We start from the raw sequence: 22244 nt of genomic DNA on the forward strand, positions 1-22244 counted from the left end.
TCAGTTTCTGAAGGAGTTTATGTAGTAAAAACTGTATTTTAGATCAGTCACTTTGTTTATATTTTAGGAAGGTGAGAGAAAATTACTATTAAAAGCTTTTAAACAGTTTTTAATTATTCTAACGCGTTTTCTTTGTTCAGATTTTAAAATAAAACGCCGTTATTCCGTAATTCGTCATATATATATATCAATAATAACTAACGTCGCGGCTTCCATACGGTGAAATAGAGTATAGTATAGTACTACAATGATAACAGACAAAAAGAGAGATACTTTAGGAAGTGACGAGAGGGGGATAATCGCCAATTTTACTCACCATTCACTCTGTTCTGGGCTTCATTGGAGCGCTAAAAAAAAAACAGAGAAAGTCGTAATGGTGAGAAAAAAAAGGAAAATATGACAAAAAATGTGATTAAATCAATTCTTTTTCTTTTTTAAAATCAAAGATTTTGTATTCTTTACGTAGGTGCGTGCGTACGGCCTTAAAAAAAAAGAGTCGGCCGTCTGAGGGCGCTGCATTTCCGGTTTGCGGAAGTTATCTGCTCTTTTGTTACCTTAACAACGATTATCTGCCCTTGTTTTATTGCTAGGTGGCGCTTATAAATTTTATTTTATTTTTTTTATATTAGCTCATATTAAGAAATTACTTTTATTTTTAATTTTATTTAATTAAACAAATAAACAATATTTTTATCAACTAAAATTTTTTAAAGTTATAAATTTAGACGAATATCAATAATGCTAAAAAAGACAATTTAAAATAATATGATTGTGGAGAGTGTTATCAATGTAGAATTAAAATAAAATAACAGATTTTAACACTTGTATTTTTAAAACACTATTTTAACAGTATAGTATAGTTGGTTCATTTTTAGAATTCAACCTTTTTTTAAGACACAGAAATACCTTTATGATGTACGTACTCGCCATGGAGTGGAAATCTCATTTTCAAAAAATCACGTAAATTGATCGTATCGAGTAGTTTTACTTTTATAAAGGAAATTATTTTTCAACGATGTTAATCGATTAATGTGAAATAATTAACATTACTAGGCTGATTTCACAAGTTTTAAATGTTGTGGCGTTTTCTGTCCTTGTTTTGAATATGGCGAAGCGAGCCAATCTCTTTTTGCTTACTCATAAATTTGATTTTCTGTTTAGCAGAGAAACCAACAAACGGGAAAACAGATGATCAAAAATTCAAATATATAACAAATAAATGTTACCAAAGTCAATATAAGTTACTCTCCTATCTACCGGGATAACTTGTGTCTATTTTAACGTAATTTAAAGCTTTTATTCAGTTCGAAATTCAAGTAGTGTCGAATTGATAAGTTAAACTTACAACAACATGGCCGACAACAATAAACCGTCTTCGGGGTTTCGTTAATGGCTCAAAACTCGAAAATAAACCAAATACTGTTCAAAGTTCACCAAAAAGTGTCACCGTGACATTTACTGGGTAAATTTCTATTAGGATTTTGTTTTGTTTTAATAATTTAAACGATTTTCAAAACTTCCCAGTTGAACGTCTGATGTCGGACATATTGGCGCCATTCTAACTTACAAACTCGGCACTACTTGTGTTTAGCGTTAAGTAGACGCTTTAAAATGTTTAACCACATATAACTTATCTTGCCTCTGGTAACATTTATTTGTTATATATTTGAAGTTTTTTTTTTTAACCCTTTTTCGTTTGTTTTCTTCTCTACTAAATACCCGGTTTTCTTTGTTAAAAATAAAACTATATATTTTTGGGAATATGACATCTTCGTTCCATGACAGATACGTTCATCATAAATTTTTTTTCGGTATTTATGTTTTGTTTCATAAGATTGAATTCTAAATAAGAACAGTATATGTCTGTCTGTTTGTGCGCACTGCACTTCCCTACCAACTTCTGTAAATTTTCGGTCTACAGACTAGAGATGTGACATAAGGTGTATTGAGAGTTCCTATTTACAATGCCTCCCCACGGGACAGAGTTAGACACCAGGATCGTTTTTTAACGTGGAGAAAAAGGAACAAAAATTTAAAATTGTCTCAGTTGTGAAGGACTTCTCCTCTACTGACAGAGAACAAGAAATTGAAGTGTAGCATCTGAAGAACAGATACTACACTGTGATCTCGGCCCGAAGGCCAGTTAAAGTGTATTGAGAGTTGGGAAAATCTTTGTAATCCGTTTTCGGCCAGAAATTTGGCTGTTAAGGGGTCAAAGTTCAACGATTTGACCTTTGAGAACTCTACCAAACTCCTCCGCCAATTTTGGGTCTAAACACTTGAGATTTTAGATATAGGTTACTTAGATATGGATCTAACTTTATAATTTGATTTCAGCCCAAAACAATAAATGTTATGAGGTCATAATTGGGGTCAAAGTTTTTTTTAAAAATTGACCTCTGCGGTCTCTAAGAAATTACTCAGCCAATTTTTTTTTAAACATTTGAAATTTTACATAAAGTGTATTCAGACATAGGGCAAGCTTTTTAATCATGTTTTTGTTGAAAATTTGGCTTCCAAGGGGTCAAAGTTCAAAAGTTTTACCTTTGTGGTCTCTAGCAAACTATTAAGCCAATTTTTTATCTAAACTTTTGAAATTTTACTTAAAGTGTATTCAGACATGTAGCAAGCTTTTTAATCAGTTTTTGGGCGAAAATTTGGCTGCCTAGAGTTGATCTTTGCAGACTCTACCAAACTCCTTTTCCAATTTTGGGTCTAAATACTTGAAATTTTAGATGTATATTACTTGGACATGGGTGAAATATTTTAATTTAATTTGAGCCCCAAATAATAAATGTTAAGGGGTCAAAATTTTTAAAAATTCGACCTCTGTGGTTTCTACCAATTTTTCTCTATGGTAGTTAAGGAAGCCTATTATATAGAAAGGCATTACCGTACATAGTCACATTTTTTAATATATACATATGCACATAAAGTTATGAACAGTATATAGGGCCCAAGCAAAGCAAAGCTGAACTGCTAGCCAAATATAATTACGTATCAAATAATGTATTATTAATTCATGACTTTGGTTAAATTAACTGTTTGAGCCCTACATAACTTGTGTTTATGTAAAAAACCTGACTGAAACGAAATAAATTTACATTTACAATGTTAAAAAGATGTCTTCTGAAAAAAAAAATGTGCACAACCTATAGTCTTTGATGCCCGTTAAACTAATGCAAAAATAATATTACGTAATTAATTTTCATGTCGAAAATAGTAATATATCTAAAAATTAGGAAAATTCATCCAGTAGAAAGTCATTTATAGTCAAAAGTAATTTTTACGGAAAATTAGGTAAAATTGCATTTTTCTTAGATGTTATAAAGTAGACGATAAAGAATTTACAAACAGGTGACGTAACTTGGAACGCAAAATTTATACCACTGTGGTATTTGTAGTTTATAGTGACAGACTTTTATTATTATTTTTATTTTATTTTTTTTTTTTTTACTAAAAACACAATAGCAGTTGTTCTACTCTATGAAGTTTCATAAATTTTGGATATATTACTATTTTCTATGTGACAATTAAGTACGTAATATTGTTTTTTGCTTAAAATGATATTTTTAAAATTGATCTGTCGACTCTACCTAAACAAGCACACAATCTTTTTACTTATAGTTTTAAGTAAGTAACCGTCGACCTTCTTCAGGTGCATCTTTCCGAACTTTGGGGAAAATGATGGAACACAAAGTGGGTAAAAGAAATATTGACGGTGTAAACATAATACGATATTAAAAAAAAATATATGTATAAGCGATAAAAATGGTTTTATATTGTTTTTTAATAATGTTAAACGAGGAACAATTTGTGGCAGCAGACACTTGCTACAATTGCAGGAAGGAGCTAATTCTCACGATTCGAGATTTGAAATCCATTTCTTCCTGGCTTGTCCAATCACAAGTCAGCTCTTAATCACGTGACCGAGTACATAAAAGGCAAAATCAAAAACCTTTCTTCCTTTTTCATTCTGACCCTGCTGGCCAGTTGACTTCACCTGGGGCTTTGGCCCCAGGCAGAACGTGAGTATAACAAGCTAGCTATGGCTCACTTCAAACTCACATTTATTTCCACATGCTGTACCCTAACGAACATTCTTTATCATGCTAAGAAACATACACCGACACACAGACACCTACTCTTTCTTACCACAAGACACTAACCCGTTTCCCTGTCTCTACTATCAGATGCACGCTTCTACATACATAAACACACTAGTCTTTGCTCTTACTTTCTCCTTTAACTAGTTTCCTTTGTACCAACGGCTGCTAGCTATAAACATGTGTGGACTGAGCTGTTCTCTCTTCAACAAGCTGGCAAGATATTAATTCTATCTTTACAAACGAACACTTCAACCAACTAACCTGTTTCTCTCTTGTACGCATTTAATAACGAAGATAACAAATAAAGTTTGTTTATTAATATAGAATGAAACTCCATTGCGTTGTCCTTCCTTTCTATAAATTTTGAGTTGAAATCCCATGACGAAAAAAGCATTAAAACAACTTGTTTCTCGTAATAATATGTAATGATACATTAATTTTTAACTCCAAAACGCTAAGTAAGATAACAAGTCTTGTAAATGATGTGTTTATTTCGTTTCAGTTTCATTCAGTTCAGTAGTTTGGTTTTTGCATAAACACAGGCCAAGAGACCCTCGGACACAATCTGTCAATTAAACCAAAACGAGGTTAAAAATAGGCGATGATGTAGTATTAGAAATCAGGAGGGGGGGTCAAAATATACAGCAAATAACTATTACTAAAGGTATTAAAAATTTCATTTTCTATCGACCTGTATACTTTTAAAGGTCTGAAATTGTAAGTTTTGTTATTGCAAAATCTTAGATCATCACTTCATGTCTATTCAATTCTATTAACCTTAAAAAAGAAAAAGAAAAAAATCTGTTAAATAAAATATGGTAGGGACCTCCAAAGCACAACACAGATTTAACCCTCCCCCATATGTAACACGATGTAACTGTAATCTAATTTCATATTATCATGATAACTTTTGTACCATTTAAAAGAAGAAGCTTAAAATAAACTAACAATACTTTTTAAGATTTTTACGTTGTACGAAAATAATGAAACTGTGAGACCAAAACCATGTTTATGTTATCGGCACCTTAAAACAACGTTTGGCACTTCTACACTATCAGGACGAAATTTCGGAAATCGTAATGCTATATTTCACTTGAAAACAATGGTTATCTACATATTCCTCATATTTTAAAGATGATTATATTAAAAAAATTATGCAAATCGATAAAGTAGAAAATAATTTATTAAAGAAAATAGAATTTGAAGAACACAATCGTGTTTGCTTATGCAAGACACAGGAGAATACAAAAGGGACGTAATTTCCTCCTGATAATTCTTGGACAGTTGCAAAAAACATATATATGCTATTTTTACGTCATTTAATTTTTAGGCGAACAGTAATTTTTATATTAAGCAATTATAAAAAAAAGCTTAAATGAAAAACAGAGTCAGAAACACTGTATATATATTATGTTTATTTTGTTATTTGTTTTGCGTTAATCACATTAAACATTTAGAGTTTCTTCCCTTGTTTATTTTATACAACCAGTGACGCTCAGCTCAGAAGTTAGATGCCGATGAAGCTCCATGGCACTTCTTGAAGCTAGAGTTGCGCCAGAAGAAGGTCGTGCTGACTATTTGGTGGTCTCCAACCAATATCATCCATTACAGATTATTTTTAATGCAGGCGAAACCATTACCGTGAAGAAGTATTGCCAATAAATGGATGGAATTTATCAGAAAATTCGATAACAACACTCAGTATTAGGCAATAAAATAGGCCCAATTCTCCTTCATGACAATGCCTGACCACATGTTGTTACACTGACCCTGCAGAAGTTGAATGAATTGGGTTACAAAACTCTGCCTCATCCATTAATGTGAGGAAAATCCAGCTCCCCAAAAAGGGGTACTCTGAATAGGAACAAAAATAAAAATTGTCTCGGTGATAAAGGATTTCTCCTTCGCTGACTGGGGACCAAAAAGGTGAACATCAGAAAAAATACTACACTGTGATCTTGGCTCGAAGGCCAAAAAATGTTGAGCCGAGATATTTTAATCTGAATTTAAAAGTTAAAAACTGCAAGAATTCTCTTCTCAACCTGACAATTGAACATAAAATGATCCCCCATTTCCGGACCATTCTAAATTTGTTACCAAGCTTGATTGGCAGATTTTTCATATTATCAACCAGACTTCAGATCAGAAATAGGAAAGAGGCATGTTTTTTATGATTTAACAATAACATATTTTATACTAAAGTTTGATCAGAAACATTAACATGACCAAGATTTAAAACAAACAAAATGGGTTACATGTCCTTAAAATGCTGTCTGGTTTGAAAGTCAGATAATTTAGTATTTTGCATTTTGTGCACTAACGACAAATTAACACAAATTGACTTTGTTTTAAAACAAAAAATAAATATTTCGTTATCTCAAAATTTTCAATGAATTATGAGGAAAAAATTTAAGAAAGATATTTAGAATAATATATGTATATAATATACGCTGCCGTCTAAGTGTATTTTTAACGCTTACAAAAATATATTGATTTATTTAGGCATGTATTTACCAACTTAATTTAACAATTTAACAGATTAAACAGTGATGTAGGAATCACTGGATGCGTTATGATAAAAATCTGATGGAAGTAACTTGTTTATCTCCCAAACTGTCATGACCGATTTTCTTTATCTTCAGTGAAAGGAGGAAAAAATCAGTATTTTTATTTTAGGCTTTGCCTAACACCATTACACACAAGTCTAGTTGAGTAATAGCGTCAAAACATTCACAGTACCATTCTTAAGTAAACATTCAATTCACAGTACCATTCTTAAGTAAACATTCACGGTACCATTCTTAAGTAAACATTCAATTCACAGTACCATTCTTCAGTAAACATTCACGGTACCATTCTTAAGTAAACGTTCACAGTACCATTCTTAAGTAAACATTCACAGTACCATTCTTAAGTAAACATTCACAGTACCATTCTTAAGTAAACATTCACGGTACCATTCTTAAGTAAACGTTCACAGTACCATTCTTAAGTAAACATTCACAGTACCATTCTTAAGTAAACATTCAATTCACAGTACCATTCTTAAGTAAACATTCACGGTACCATTCTTAAGTAAACGTTCACAGTACCATTCTTAAGTAAACATTCACAGTACCATTCTTAAGTAAACATTCAATTCACAGTATCATTCTTAAGTAAACATTCATGGTACCATTCTTAAGTAAACATTCACGGTACCATTCTTAAGTAAACATTCAATTCACAGTACCATCCTTAAGTAAACATTCACGGTACCATTCTTAAGTAAACGTTCACAGTACCATTCTTAAGTAAACATTCACAGTACCATTCTTAAGTAAACATTCAATTCACAGTACCATTCTTAAGTAAACATTCACAGTACCATTCTTAAGTAAACATTCACAGTACCATTCTTAAGTAAACATTCACGGTACCATTCGTAAGTAAACATTCACGGTACCATTCTTAAGTAAACATTCACGGTACCATTCTTAAGTAAACATTCACGGTACCATTCTTAAGTAAACATTCACGGTACTATTCTTAAGTAAACATTCACGGTACCGTTCTTAAGTAAACATTCACGGTACCATTCTTAAGTAAACATTCACGGTACCATTCTTAAGTAAACATTCACGGTACCATTCTTAAGTAAACATTCAATTCACAGTACCATTCTTAAGTAAACATTCACGGTACCATTCTTAAGTAAACTTCAATTCACAGTACCATTCTTAAGTAAACATTCACAGTACCATTCTTAAGTAAACGTTCACAGTACCATTCTTAAGTAAACATTCACAGTACCATTCTTAAGTAAACATTCACGGTACCATTCTTAAGTAAACATTCACAGTACTATTCTTAAGTAAACATTCACAGTACCATTCATAAGTAAACGTTCACAGTAGCATTCTTAAGTAAACATTCACAGTACTATTCTTAAGTAAACATTCAATTCACAGTACCATTCTTAAGTAAACATTCACGGTACCATTCTTAAGTAAACATTCACAGTACCATTCTTAAGTACAAAAATTTTATGATATAAAAGGTCTAAAGTATTTTATTAAAAAAAAAACAGTTTATTTTAAAGATCACAGTCATTGCTATTCCATTGCTATTTTTCTTTTATCTCACACTAATCCCCACTCCCACATAGAGATTGACATGCTTTTTAAACGTTGACACCCGGTTCCCATCAGATCACCAAAGTTAAGCAACGATGAGCCTGGGTAATAACAGATGGGTGACCATTTGGGAATACTAGGCGCTGTGTAAAGTAATGTGACAGCACTACAGTCAAAGGAAAAATGTTAGGTGCCTCCCTCCCTCTGCTAATCTGTGGGAGACTCCTGAGCAAGGTCAAGAACCCATTTCAACCCCCTTGATCAAGATAACGTGAGGTCATGGAAAGCAAGTGACTAATGTCATACAGGAACAATAGAAATAATTCTGTTCATGGTTTTGTATCTCATTGTGCTGGGCAGAAGATCCCTTTGGGTACAATGGTTAGGACAATCACCCTGTATGGGCACTGCTCAGACAGAAAGAAACTGCAACCCACTATCTGTACGACTGCAAAGAAAGCTGTAGCAATACATCAAACACTTTCGAGAAACAGCATGAATAGGGGTTGTGAATGATGAGCAACAATGAATTCATGAATAACTCCAGGGAGAGATAAATGGAGAGTCATAGCCATCGATGCCTGTACCAGGCAGGGCACGACTTGAATTGAAAACAATCCAAAAAACAGTGGGCAAGCTACACTTTGAATGGGTTTAATCATAACACATCCAGTGGTTCCTACATTACTGTTTAATCTGTAAGTTGTTAACCACATCCCTTAATAAACTAATATATTTTTGTAAACGTTAAAAATACACTTAGAGGGCAGCATATATTATATACATAAATTATTCTAACCTGCCCCTTATCTCGTGTTATTTGTTTCTTTCTATGTGTTTGTAATTTGTCCCACGCTAGCTTCCATGTCAGTTTTTAATATAAAATTAGTTTTAAAATATTTAACATATTTTAAGTAAGATTAGGCCCATAGAGTGAATGCGGTATTCAGATGATTAAGTAGCTTAGACTAAGCTTAGAAAAAAAATCAGACAAAATGTGATATGACTATCAACTCCCCAATCCCCTAAACAATTTTGGCCTTGTTATTTTCAATTTATTGCGAATTTGTGTTGCAAATAAAAAGATTGACGTTTAAAGTACACACCATTTGACTCAAATTTTATGAGGTGAAGTAAACAAACATTTGAGAAAAATCTGAAAATTGAAATCAAAATAAGACAATATCTATTGAAAAGTCAGTAACAAATATTTAATTAGGAATTAACTTTGAATTAAGTACGCTTTACAAATGTAATTTATAGTTAATTCCCAATTATTTGTTACTTTGAAACAAAAAATCCAGCCTCCTTTGACAATGTCTTCCACATTATATCTTTCTGAGTTAAGAACATAATTACATAATTAGAACTCCTACATTTGATAAGGTGGTAGTTTAAAGTGGTCAATTAATGTTTGACCTTCAATGAAAACTGGATTCATCTAAATCTTGACGTGTACACATGTTGTGCTACCATTTGCTTTTTTTTATTCTACCTTTCATTTTACTCGTTATAAATATGGCTATGACAACAGCATATTCTTTTCCGTGTTTTGACTCTTGTGTGGGTATCCTTTGATATCTTATATGTTTCTATATAGAGTGATGTGGTTCTCGGTTGATTAATTGTGTCTGTGTCGGATATATACTCGAGAATCAAAACAATGAAAAAAATATGCTCTCGTTATAGCCCTACCCATTAGTTACAAAGGGAGTTTTTTTTTTAGATAAAAATCAAGGTACATCTTCAAAAAAAATTGGCAAATAATTTTATTCATTTTATACATTTTCAGATTCTTTGAATTCTCATTTTTTATGAAAACTTTATTTTGCATTGCCTTAACAAAGTGATCAATAAAAATTAATTATTGTGTGTGTATACTTTTTTCTTTTGTTTGATTCTGATTTTTTTTTCATGGTAAGTGCTTGGCTGAGCTCCAATCTATGCCCCTCCCCCCGGCCTGACTTTCACGAAAACACTCGTCTAGCTGAAACCATTATTAATAATTTCACTCACTCTTTATCTGTGCCTAAACCTAAATGTAGATTCCATGAACAAAGCTTCTTTCTTAGAATGCATATCTGTGGAACTCTGTTCCGTTTTTCTGCTTTCCAACTGACTACAATATGGTTGTCTTCAAATCCAACATGAACAAATTCTTGATGGCCATTCCCTTAAGTAATCCAATTTGCTAAATTTCCACTACTAATGATGACTGACATGTTCTCCTTGACCACTGTACACTCCTTAAGCCTTATCTTCGAGTGGCCTCCGGGCCCTGTTAAGTGGTGACTTTTTCGTAAAAAAAAAAAAAAAAAAAAAAAAAAAAAGGAAAAGATGGTATCTTTCACAATGTTATTGGGCAATGGAAATAATATTGCAGGTTCGGCTACAGGTATCAACAATTTCAACTTTTAACTTTGAAATATGGATAGGCTTTAATTTTTTTTTTCTAAACAAAAGTTTGAAGTTTTCCATGTATGCACCTTCGAGGTGTTCTTGTGTTTTCATTGAGCAACATGCATATGCTACAGTGGACACTGTATCTAGAAGTTCATAAAAATTTCATATTCGTCTGTCGAGGTCTTTTTCACAATTAAAGAACATCCACAAAAGATAATGGAATGAAGAGAGTTTGGTTAACAATTTGAATATTCCTGAATGCCTTTTAAGATACAAAGTGGTGCCAACTGGATTGTAATGCAAGCATGTATGTTTTTATTTAAACACTAGCCTGGGTGCTCAGCGTTGCCCAAGTGTTTGGAGGTGTGTGTTGAGCAAAAAAAAAAATGTGGTAGTAGACAGGCAGGCTCGAACCTGTACTGCGAAGGAGAAAAAGAATGTGAAAAAAAAACAAAAAACATTACGTCTTTGTCATTGCGTCTACCGCCAAACCGGAAATGGCAAGGTTTAAATTAAGGCTAAACAATCGAAAAGAGGGGATGACTTTTGAAAATATCAGCAAAAAAAGTAACCCCTCCTTGTAGAAAAGTGCCCAGTTGAGGTAGAAAGGAATTAATGTTTTTAGCCAATTTTTCGATATCTGTCGTCCGAAGGGTCGAGCTTCGAAATGATACTGATCCCGTGAAAATCTGTTGCCTTTGTCGGAAATTTTAGGCGGATATACATACATACATATATACATACATACATACATTTAAACAGACAGGTTAGATTTATATTATAGAAAACAGGAAAGAGGAAGAAAGATGCTCAGCTTTTTATATTATACACTGGATTTTTCTGATTAGCTGAAACATTAAATAGAGAGTTTGTCCAATGAAGAGTTGTTAATCAAATACCACATTAACTGCACTGTTACTATCAACAGCTTAAAAATATTTATTTATAAAGTTTCTTTAATAGTTAATACCAAATATAATTTTATGTGAAATCGTTGAAAAAAAAAATACTTAAGAAAGCAATGCAAATTTTTAAGCCCAAACTGTTTCAAGCATATTTGTAACGTTTTCAATAATTATTTCAAATAGATATATTTGTAAAAAAAGTAAATAAAAAACTATAATTAAACAAAAAGCTTACACAATATTTGAAGAAAAAACTGCTTTAAAAGTTTTCACGTTTTCTTTTAATAATTACTTTCAAATAAATGTTTTTATAAAATAATCAGAAAAAAGCAAAAAATTTAAGCCAAATTTTAAAAAAGGCCAACTTGCTTTTAAAAAATGGCTGAATTGGCAAAATTTGCCATTAGAAAGGCCAATCGTACAACTCTGTTATTGTTGGATTTGCACAAAATGTTACAAAATAAAGATAAAATAAATAATAGACGGTTTGGATCTTTCTTTCAAGGTTAGCATCTAGATTAGCAAGAATTTCAACAGTCACCTACAAGCACTTTGGTTCTTATTTAGAATTCAACCTAATTAAGAAAACACAAAAATACAGAAAAATCTTTGTTGATGTACTTACCTGCCACATAACGAAGATATATTCCAAAAATCATGTGAATTGATCAAGTAGTTTTATTTTTAACTAATAAAATGAATTTTTATGAGGAAGCAAAAAGAGACAGCCTCGCGTCGCCATCTTGAAAAAAAAAACAGGGCAGATAAGTCCACATAATTCAAGCTTATGAGATCAGCCTTGTAATTTCACATTAATCGCTTTAAATCATTTAACAATGATTTACTTTATGAAAATAAAAGTACTTCATCAATTTACATGATTTTTGGAACATGACATTAACACTCCATGACGGGAGCATACACCATAAAAATTTTCTGTAGGTTTGTTTTCTTAATTAGGTTGAATTCCAAATAAGAATGCAATGTACTTGTAAGAAGCTCCCTTATGCAAGCTTGAAAATGTATCAAGATTGCTTAAGAATCCGATGTGCTTGTTTCATCATTGTGGAGTGACCCTACCATATAAGGTAGGATTAGGGTTCTCACTTTCGTGATTTGACTCTACCATATGAGGTAGGGTAAGGTGCTATTCCCCCAGTGCATGCCGAAAATCGCAGTATCTCCAATGTGGCCTATGCAACCGTAGTTGATGTTAGAGCTGCCTCTATCGCATCACAAATTTAATGGAATGTCGGCATTGAACAGGCATTGATAATCACTACTGACAACAATGTAGGTAAAATCCTGTTGTTGGTGGCCCTGTCGGTGGGGCATTAGAATACACCGACTGCCCCCCCTGCAGAGGGCAAAATTCCCTCAATGGGGGTCCTGGATATGACCTTAAACTATATCCAGTGGTGAGGCCCCAGCTTGCAGGCTTTGGGGAGTGTGGAGCCACCATTTAATTACCATTGCTCCCAGGTCCACTCTGACCCGGAGTGGTAGTACCTGTTAGGGTTCCAACTATGGGTTAAATAGAAACCGACTTAAAAACAAAAAATATATTCTATTAAAAAATTTTTCTTCAAAATCTTTGGATTCGGCATTAAATAACCCGAAAAGGGTTGATATGCCGTAAAACAAAAACAACCAACCAACCAACTAACCAACCTGTTGTTGGTGGGTGGATTGTCTAACATGCTGGCTATGGAACCGCTAATCTGTAGGAGGACCCTGTGTGCATGTGGCACTATTTTGCTGGAATCAAAGCTGTCAGTTTTTAGGGAGGACTGAGGTTTTGTGTGTCGCTAATTCACTGTTATCGGAGTCTGGTGCATAGGGAAGCCGTGTTTTGTTTAATTTTCGATTTTTGTGCAATTATTGGCATAAATCGGTACTTCATTGAGACCAGTGTTGCTAGTTTGTAAGGAGGTCCATGTTGCATGTCATTGATTTACTGACGTCAGCAGGTCACTGGTTTGTATTGGGAGGGCTATGGTTGCATGTGTGGTCGTTTTATTAAAGTCGAGGTCACCAGTTAAATGACTGGAAAAGAAAAAAATAGTTTTATTCTTTTTTCTTTTTTTCCTTTCAGAATCTGTTCGTTTTTTTTTGTAACATTTTAGCTCAAGCATTAATTTTTTTAAAATGAAGTGATCCACGATTTTTTTTTTTTTTTTTTTACGAGACTCATAAGAAATTTTATGAGAACTGCGAGTAGTTTATGGGAAGCACCAAGGTTGCATCTTGCAGTGATGGGATTCAGCCAGTTCGCATCAGTTCATGCGAATCGTCAGTAAATCAATGACATATTATGAGTGCGGCAAACCGGTTGTTAAAATTAGGTAGACCCCTATTCAGACCTGTATTAATTAGAATATTAGCAAAATAATTATTAATAAATTTATACTAAGAATAGTTGGATATTTTAAAAATTCTATAACTACATTATAGTAGATTCTTTATTCTTATAAAGATAACAGTTTATATAATATATATATATATATATATATATATATATATATATACACACACACGATCTGTTTTCTTAGAACCTGTTCTTAAAAAATTTGAATCCCACCACTGGCATCTTGCTAATTTTGCTGAAGTTGAGGGTCACCAGTTCATGCAGAGTGCCATTTTGCTGACGTCAGTGTCACCAGTTTGTAGTCGAATTTGATGACAATGTGTCGTTCTCCATTGTGTATTGCATGGATGTAACTGTTGTCCAATAATTTCTTGATCACTGTCCATATACGACAGGAGTTATGATTTACTAAATTAACAATAAAATGTTTGCTGTCATTTTTTATTAGTGATGTTATTTGAAATGTACGATCCATATTCTGCATAAGCCCTCATCAGATCCTGAATTCATGGCAGAGTCATTAATCTATGGGATGCATTTTCAGGGCCCTTAATAATAAATTAAATATGGTCGCTAAGTTATACAAAGTTTATATCTGTAAATAAAAAAATAAAAATAAATTCAAGAAAAAACGGCACTCGATAAAGAACACGGAATTGCTAAGTTTATATAAAATAAATAATGTTTATTTATGTGAAAGAAATATTAAAATAAAGTGTTCCAACATCAGTGTTTTCTTGTGTTTGAACGTTTTAAATGAATGGTTATTGATGTGTGAATTTTGTGTGTATGGCACAAGGCTTGAAAGTACTGATTTTTATGATAGGTGTGCCACAGGAAGGCTTGGAATTAATATGGCTTATTTCCTGGTGGAAACAGGCATAGAAGTGAATCCAAAGAAGTGAATACACGCGTGTGTGTGTTCGTTCACATTGTAAGGACAGTGGTTTGGGATACGAATGTTTAACAGGAGGTGGTAAATTTCCACAATGAGTATTGTAGTTCATTTACTGCCCGTGTAAAACCAAGATGGGTGTTTTAACGTCTCATGAAGACGGAGCTTCCTCGAACACGTGTTGTACTTGAGAACTTGGAGAAAAACTGTTTTGATTTTGGCGGGTAAATGCCTTTATAGTGCCCGCCTGCTGCTCACCATATTCAAGCATGAGGGCGTGTAAACATAGTTCACTTGCTTTTGTATGCGTTTGGTCGCATCACAGCATCATGTTCCTACACATTGTCAAAAACGCGTAGGCGTTTTAAAACGGTGATCACTGTAGAAATGTTCCTGTCTGTCATTTATTCCGGTCGAAATAGCTAGTCGCTACACCGTTTATAGATAAAGAAAATATCGAAACACTGTAGTAATTTAAATTTATTTATTAAAAACACACATATGCTAATTTAAATATTTGTTAATTAATGTTTGAAAAAACAAAAAAAAAAGGGAACAATTCGTTAATTTATGTTTTTAAAATAAATTTTTTATTAAAATGTAACATTCCAATTCATGATTTGGATCTCGATAGTTCGAATCGAGTTGTCCTCCTTATTTATAAAACATGACGGATCAAAACTTAACATCTCAGTTCATTAGGTATCCCCAAAACAATGTGAAAAACGGAGCGCATGTTCCCGTGACGTCAGATTTGTGTTAACTATACGAACTATGGAAAGCAGAAGCGACTTAATGATTTTTTTAAAACCTTTGTTCATCTTCTTCAAACTGCAATTAATAATTAATCTTTGTCATAATTTTGTTAGGTTTTAAGATTTACACAGTTTAATGATTAATAATATTATAAACATTTGTATATTAAATATGAAATGCGGTTTTACTGAATGTTCTTTTGGTTACCTACGGGCTTCCATATTTTGTTCGGTAAAAAGAGACAAACAAAATATGAGGGGCGGGGGCTACAAAATGTTTAATATTTGTGCAATAATATTTTCAAATTGGTTTTAATCTGGTGATAAAATAGCTGACAAGAGCCATGTTTATATTAAAACTTAATATTAAAAAAATTTAAACACAATTAATTAAAAATCTATGTTGTAATGGAACATTTTGAAATAATAGAATTTTAATCGTTTTAATCTTTTAAAAATTAATTAATGTTTACGAAGTTTCTTTTTTTTGGCAATTCAACTGATTATAGTATATATTAATTCGAAAAAAAGCTATTAAAAAAAATATAATATTAAATTTATATCATTTTTTTTAATTGGAACTTCAAGGTAAATTTTTGTTCAATACGTGTATTTAAACTTTTAAAAAATAAATATCTTTTACTTATTTGAACTCTTATGTTTCATAATAAATAGAAATTTCGATGGATTTAAATATATTTTGTTCAAAAAAATAAATAGGGCGGGGGGACACGCACTAAAAAAAATATTTCCCCAGGTTTGTATTACTGTACACATAGATACAAAAAAGGTGTCAAAAAACAAATATATAACAAATAAATGCTATCAAAGGCAAGATAAGTTACTTTTCTACCAAACTGGATATATTTTTTGTGTTTTTATTCAATGTAACATGTTTATTCAGCTCAAAAAACATACAGTGTTTACTGATGTATTGGAAAATTCAAGATGGCGTCTCACACCCTCTTTAACACGGTAAGTTTGGGAAAAGGTGTTATAAATAAAAAACTATACAAAATACTATTAAAAACCCGCCGAATATATGTCAACCTATGCCACGGTAACATGTATTGAGCAAGTTTTTAACAGTATTTTAACCGGTTTTTTATTTATAACACCTTTTCCCAAACTTACCGTGTTAAAGAGAGAATCAGACGCCATCTTGAATGTTCCAATACATCGGTAAACACTGTATGGTTTTCGAGCTGAATAAACATGTTACATTAAATAAAAACACGAAAAATATATCCAGTTTGGTAGAAAAGTAACTTATCTTGCCTTTGATAACATTTATTTGTTATATATTTGTTTTTTGACAACTTTTTTGAATCTATGTGTACAGTAATACAAACCCATTTCCCCTTATATATTTTACGGAAACTGCATTTCATATGCAATTTCATTCTAAAATTGATAAGTATTGAAAATTTCACGAAAATCTGACAATTAGTTGATTTTTGCTAGATTTATTAAACACGGGCATTTTTTCACGTTCGGAAGGTCTACTACATGGAAAGGTTATTTTAAAGCGCCAATTGTGTAAACACGATTTTCGTTTCGCCATTTCATTATTTTCGTTCGATGAAAAATATTTTTTTTAGTTATTACTAGTTTATTTTGCCCTTCTTTTAAATGGTACAAAAGTTATATTGATAATATTGATTTATAATAAAGTTACATCGTGTTACATATAGGGTGGGGTAATTCTATGGTGAATTTTGGCAGTCCCTACAGTTCACCATAAAATTTAATTTTTTATTGTTAAAAAAAAAAAAAACTACTTGATCAATTCACGTGATTTTTAGAATATGGCATCTGACGATTTTTCGGTACTTGTAAAGTTTAATCAAGACATTAAAAAACGAAAATATCGAAAAAAAAAAAAGTTATATTGTACGTATCAGTTTTGAACTGAAGATCTCAAAAAAAATTCATTTAATTTGATCAAGTAGTTTTTTTGGGTTTTTTTTTTTTACAGCGGAAAAACACGTTTTTATGAGAGCGCGTTGAAGTCAGCCAATAATCAGTCATTATGGAAATTTAAGAACACGCCACGGGGAGATAACTCCATGTAAAGCGCCTACACCCCTGTAGAAAAAAACAAAAACAAAAAAAAACTACTTGATGAAATTAAGTGATTTTTTTTTCGGAGAACTTCGTTCATAACGGATACGTACAATACAACCCTTTTTTTTTTTTTTCGATGTTTTCATTTTTAATGTCTTGATTAAACTGTACAAGTACCGATTTTTCTGTATTTTTGTTGAGAAAATTTTTATGAAAAAATAAATAAATAAACAGGCCAAAATAATACTGTGTATTTCATAATTTTTGCTAATATCGTTATTATTATATTATAAAAAAAAAGTTCACCCCCCCCTTTTACACCAGGCGAAATATACATTTCAACTGGTTGAAATGTTCAAGATAACCTAAATGTATTAATACATTTTCTTTTTGGGGATTTCTTTCCACATTTTTATTGACAAATTAACGGGAAGTCTAGACGGATTTGTAAAATTCAAATATTTAAGTAAATTAGATTTAAAGAAAATAATTTTTAAAGAAAATAAGGTGCTTGTCCAGAATTCACTTTGTTTTTAAAAATACATTTAAAAAAATTTAAATCTCTATAACGGAACGAAAATGTCATATTCCAAAAATCACGTAAACTGATCAAATAGTCTTATGATAAATAATCGTTTTTTTAACGATCGTAGCCATTAGAAGTCTGATTTTTAAATCTCAGTTGTTCGAATTGAGTTTTTTCGCTAATTCATTAAATATGGCGGATCAATACACACTGTCTCGCTCCCTCATAAAATTTGATTTTCTAAGTTATGATTTTTGGAATATAACATGTTCGTTCCATAACGGGTAATGATGTAGATCATAAATATTTTTCTGTATATACCTTCTTTTTTTTTTTAATCAGGTTGAATAATGGATTTGCACCGAAAATAATTTAAACTTGAAAAATAAAAATTATTTCATTTATAGTGAATTCTGTTCCTCAAAAAAGTCAACTTAATAAAGCAACAAAAAATATCGTAAAATGATTTTAGGATGAACGAGAGTTACTTGCCCTTGGTGTGCGCTTTTATTTCGAAGTTGGTCACTAGGTGGCATCGTAGTAGAAACTCTTTTTCTCTCGAAGTGAAATCTAAGGAATTTTTAGCCGCATGTTAATATAAACAAGCATGGCAGCCTCCGCAATAAAAAGATTACGGCCAAGGTATGCAGAGCAGCCAGAACAGGACTTACTGGAAAAATCGCGATTCTATAACGACAAAGTATCCACTGCTACATCAAGAGAACAGGAAACAGTAGAGAAAAAAATCCAGGAGATGTTCGAACTGGCCCGGCTTAAATACCATAGCGAGTACGAATTATCGCCTTCGGACGAGGATGAAGAGGATAGCGATTCTCCTCAAGAGGTGGAAAAAAGACACCCTCGTCTTGAACGGGAACGCCACATCTCATTCTTAAGGGCGGGATTAAAAGAATTAAGTAGTTCGTACCAATGCCTCGACGCTAGCCGTACTTGGCTATGTTATTGGATTTTACATAGTCTCGATCTTTTAGATTGCCTCCCACTCGCTGACGAAAATGTCGAGCATATAGCGGATTTTTTGAGACGTTGTCAGCATCCCGATGGAGGTTTCGGCGGTGGTCCTGGTCAGCAACCTCATCTGGCTTCTACCTACGCAGCGGTGAACGCTTTAGCTATCCTCGGAAACGAGTACGCTTACTCGGTGATAAATCGAAATGGACTGTTAGATTTTTTCTATCGGATGAAACAACCCGACGGTTCGTTTGAACTGCATGCGGGAGGCGAGATCGACGTGAGGGGTATTTATCTGGTCGCCAGCTGTGTGGCCATCTGCAACCTAATATCTGGAGAATCTGCACTGTTTGAGGACACCCCAGAATGGATCGTCAGCTGTCAAACTTACGAGGGTGGTTTTGCAGGTAGACCCGGACTAGAGGCCCACGGCGGGTACTCCTTCTGCGGACTCGCTTCTCTTTGTCTACTAAGAAAGGTCTCCCTGTGCGACACGAAGTTGCTCCTCAGGTGGCTGGTCAACCGACAAATGAAGTTTGAGGGCGGTTTCCAGGGTCGCACGGGGAAACTTGTGGATGGATGTTACTCTTTTTGGCAAGCCGGCGCGATACCTTTGCTGCAGTCGAGCCTTTCGATAGACGAAAAGGACTCTGAAATATCGACTGAACTTTGGCTCTTTCAAGTGGGTGCCCTCCAGGAATATGTTCTCACTTCTTGCCAGCACCCTCGTGGGGGTCTCCGAGACAAGCCCTCCAAACCCAGGGATTATTACCACACGTGTTATTGCCTGAGCGGCCTTTCCGTGGCACAGCATAACGGAAGCAAGAGACTTCACATATTGGGAGGATTGGATAACGAATTAAAGCCTACACATCCTGTTTTTAATATATGTGGGGATACCGTATACAAGGCGCTGAAATATTTTAAAACCTTGCTTATACCGGATACGGACAAGTAAAAAAAAAAAAAAAAAAAGTTGTTTAATATTTACTACTGGCACAGTTATCTCCCACGAGTGTAGTTACTTACGGGAGGTAACTAAATCAACTTCCGTTTTAAGACCGAGACTTTTAGCTGGATTGTGGACCAAAATATTAAAAGGATATATAGGGTTTGTGTTACTATACACATAGATTCGATAAAGTTGTCAAAAAACAGGCAAGATAAATTACTTTTCTACCAAACTGGATACATTTTTTTTGTGTTTTTATTCAATGTAACATGTTTATTCAGCTCGAAAAACATAGTGTTTACCGATATATTGGAAAATTCAAAATGACGCCCGTCGCCCGACTCTCTCGCGGAGACGGTAAGTTTGGAAAAAGGTGTTATAAATAATAAACTAGACAAAATACTATTAAAAACCCACAGAATATATGTCAACCTATGTCACGGTAACATATATTGAGCGAGTTACCAACAGTATTTTATCTAGTTTTTTATTTATAACACCTTTTCCCAAACTTACCGTGTTAAAGAGAGAGTCGGGCGCCATTTTGAATTTTCCAATACATCGGGAAACACTATATTTTTCGAGCTGAATAAACATGTTACATTGAATAAAAACACAAAAAATATATCCAGTTTGGCAGAAAAGTAACTTATCTTGCCTTTGATAACATTTATTTGTTATATATTTGTTTTCTGTTTTTTTTTTTTTTTTTTTTTTTTTTTTTATACAACTTTATCGAATCTAATCTGTACAGTATATCACTATTTTTGGGTGGGTGGGGTCTGGTAATTTTATAGAACTTTTTTGTTCTCTTCCGCATGGTGCATAAAATATAAACCTTTTACCACTAACCTTATGCCCGGGTGGCAACAGACCTCCCACCACCACCAGAAAAAAATCTGTTCTGAGTTAGAATTCAACCTAATTTTTAAAGAATCACGTCAATTGATCAAGTATCTTTTTTTTAATAAAGAATATTTTAAACAATTTAAAGCGGTTAATGTGAAATCGGTAGCGTTACAAGGCTGATCTCGCAAGTTTGAATTATTGTGGCTTTATCTGCCGTTGCTTTGTTTTTGTTTTGTTTTTTGCAAGATAACGATCTGAGATTTCTTTTTTGCTTACTCTTGATGTTCTTAGTTAAAAATAAAACTTGATCAATTTACGTAATTTTGGAAATGACATTTTCGTTCCGTGACGGGTACGTTAAGATTTTTCTGTATTTTAAAAATTAAGTTGAATACTAAACAAGAACGAAAAATATTCTGTTACAGCAAAATCATTTTTGGAGGGGTAGTGGTAGGGCGAGAAGAGCATTTCTTTCTTTTTTTTTTTTTTTTCATTTCAACAGTCAACACTTGTTTGCAAAACGACTTTAAAGATTTTAGGGTATGCTGAAAATGAATATCGCATTTAATTTCGCGTAAAGTAGTTTTCTGAATATTAAGACATTTATTATCCAATGTAATCCATTGTTATTACCGAAGGCCATGTTTTTTTTTTGGGGGGGGGGTCCAACTGAAAAGTATCCGGGATGCGCATGTTACAAAACTCCCTCCTTTCTATGTGAAGAATGGCGAACGCCATTGACATGTATTAAGTGAAACATTAGGAAAAATGTCTTAACATCCCGAAAACGGCCATCTTGACTAAGTCGTAACGCAAAATGGCGGCCGCGAATCGATGTAAAAAAAAAAAAAAAATGGAACGGAATGCTAATTTTAGCGAAACGAAATTAGCGAGTACTACAGCCTAAAAAAAAAACAAAAACACTCGGCTGTTGATAACAATAACTAATGATAAGCGTGTTTTAATTTTTGACTACTCTGTATTTTAAGATGTTGATGAAATGAAATAACTTTTTTGTTACAACTAGACTCTAGTTTCATATAACAATTTCATAAACAAAAGATACCGTAAAAATTGAATTTTATCGTCCTTTTTCTAGTTAATTACCGAAACAAAATGGAAAAAAAAAAAAAACAATGAAATGAAATAACTAAAAAATAATCTAATCTTCCAGAATAGCAAACAGCAATTTTAATATCTATTTAAAAAATGTTTTTGTAGTTTTTAGTTAAGAATAAGTAGTGTGAAAAAAATGTAAATAAACTAAGACACAAAAACTTATCTAGTTAGCCTAACTAGATAAGTTTTTTTTTGTGTTTTCATTTATT

General features: G+C 32.8%; 2 protein-coding genes across 5 annotated transcripts in view; one reads left to right on the forward strand and one right to left on the reverse strand.

Annotated features, from left to right (window-relative positions):
- Positions 1-18776, reverse strand: part of LOC145266510 (histone acetyltransferase KAT5-like) — a 29178-nt gene extending 10402 nt beyond the window's left edge. Inside the window, exons 1-2 of one of the 4 annotated variants that reach the window (XM_080122243.1) lie at positions 18636-18776; positions 317-347 (exon numbers count right to left, since the gene is read on the reverse strand). The gene's annotated coding sequence lies outside the window, so the exon portion shown is untranslated. Of the gene's footprint in view, positions 1-316; positions 576-1345; positions 1449-18635 lie in introns of those variants that run through there. The other 3 variants (XM_080122244.1, XM_080122245.1, XM_080122242.1) reach the window with 3 other exon arrangements.
- LOC145266512 (protein farnesyltransferase subunit beta-like) lies at positions 18751-20214 on the forward strand. Its single transcript, XM_080122246.1, has one exon. The coding sequence runs from the start codon at positions 18751-18753 to the stop codon at positions 20071-20073; it is 1323 nt and encodes a 440-aa protein (XP_079978372.1). The 3' UTR covers positions 20074-20214.
- Positions 20215-22244: the final 2030 nt, after the last annotated feature.

This window comes from Euprymna scolopes, chromosome 41, assembly GCF_053919585.1.
Source record: "Euprymna scolopes isolate OS-2025 chromosome 41, ASM5391958v1, whole genome shotgun sequence".
In the NCBI taxonomy this organism is placed as follows: Eukaryota; Metazoa; Mollusca; class Cephalopoda; order Sepiida; family Sepiolidae; genus Euprymna; species Euprymna scolopes.

Coding starts and splice junctions, on each gene's coding strand:
- LOC145266512 (XM_080122246.1), top strand. CDS start 18,751: ATGGCAGCCTCCGCAATAAAAAGATTACGGCCAAGGTATGCAGAGCAG.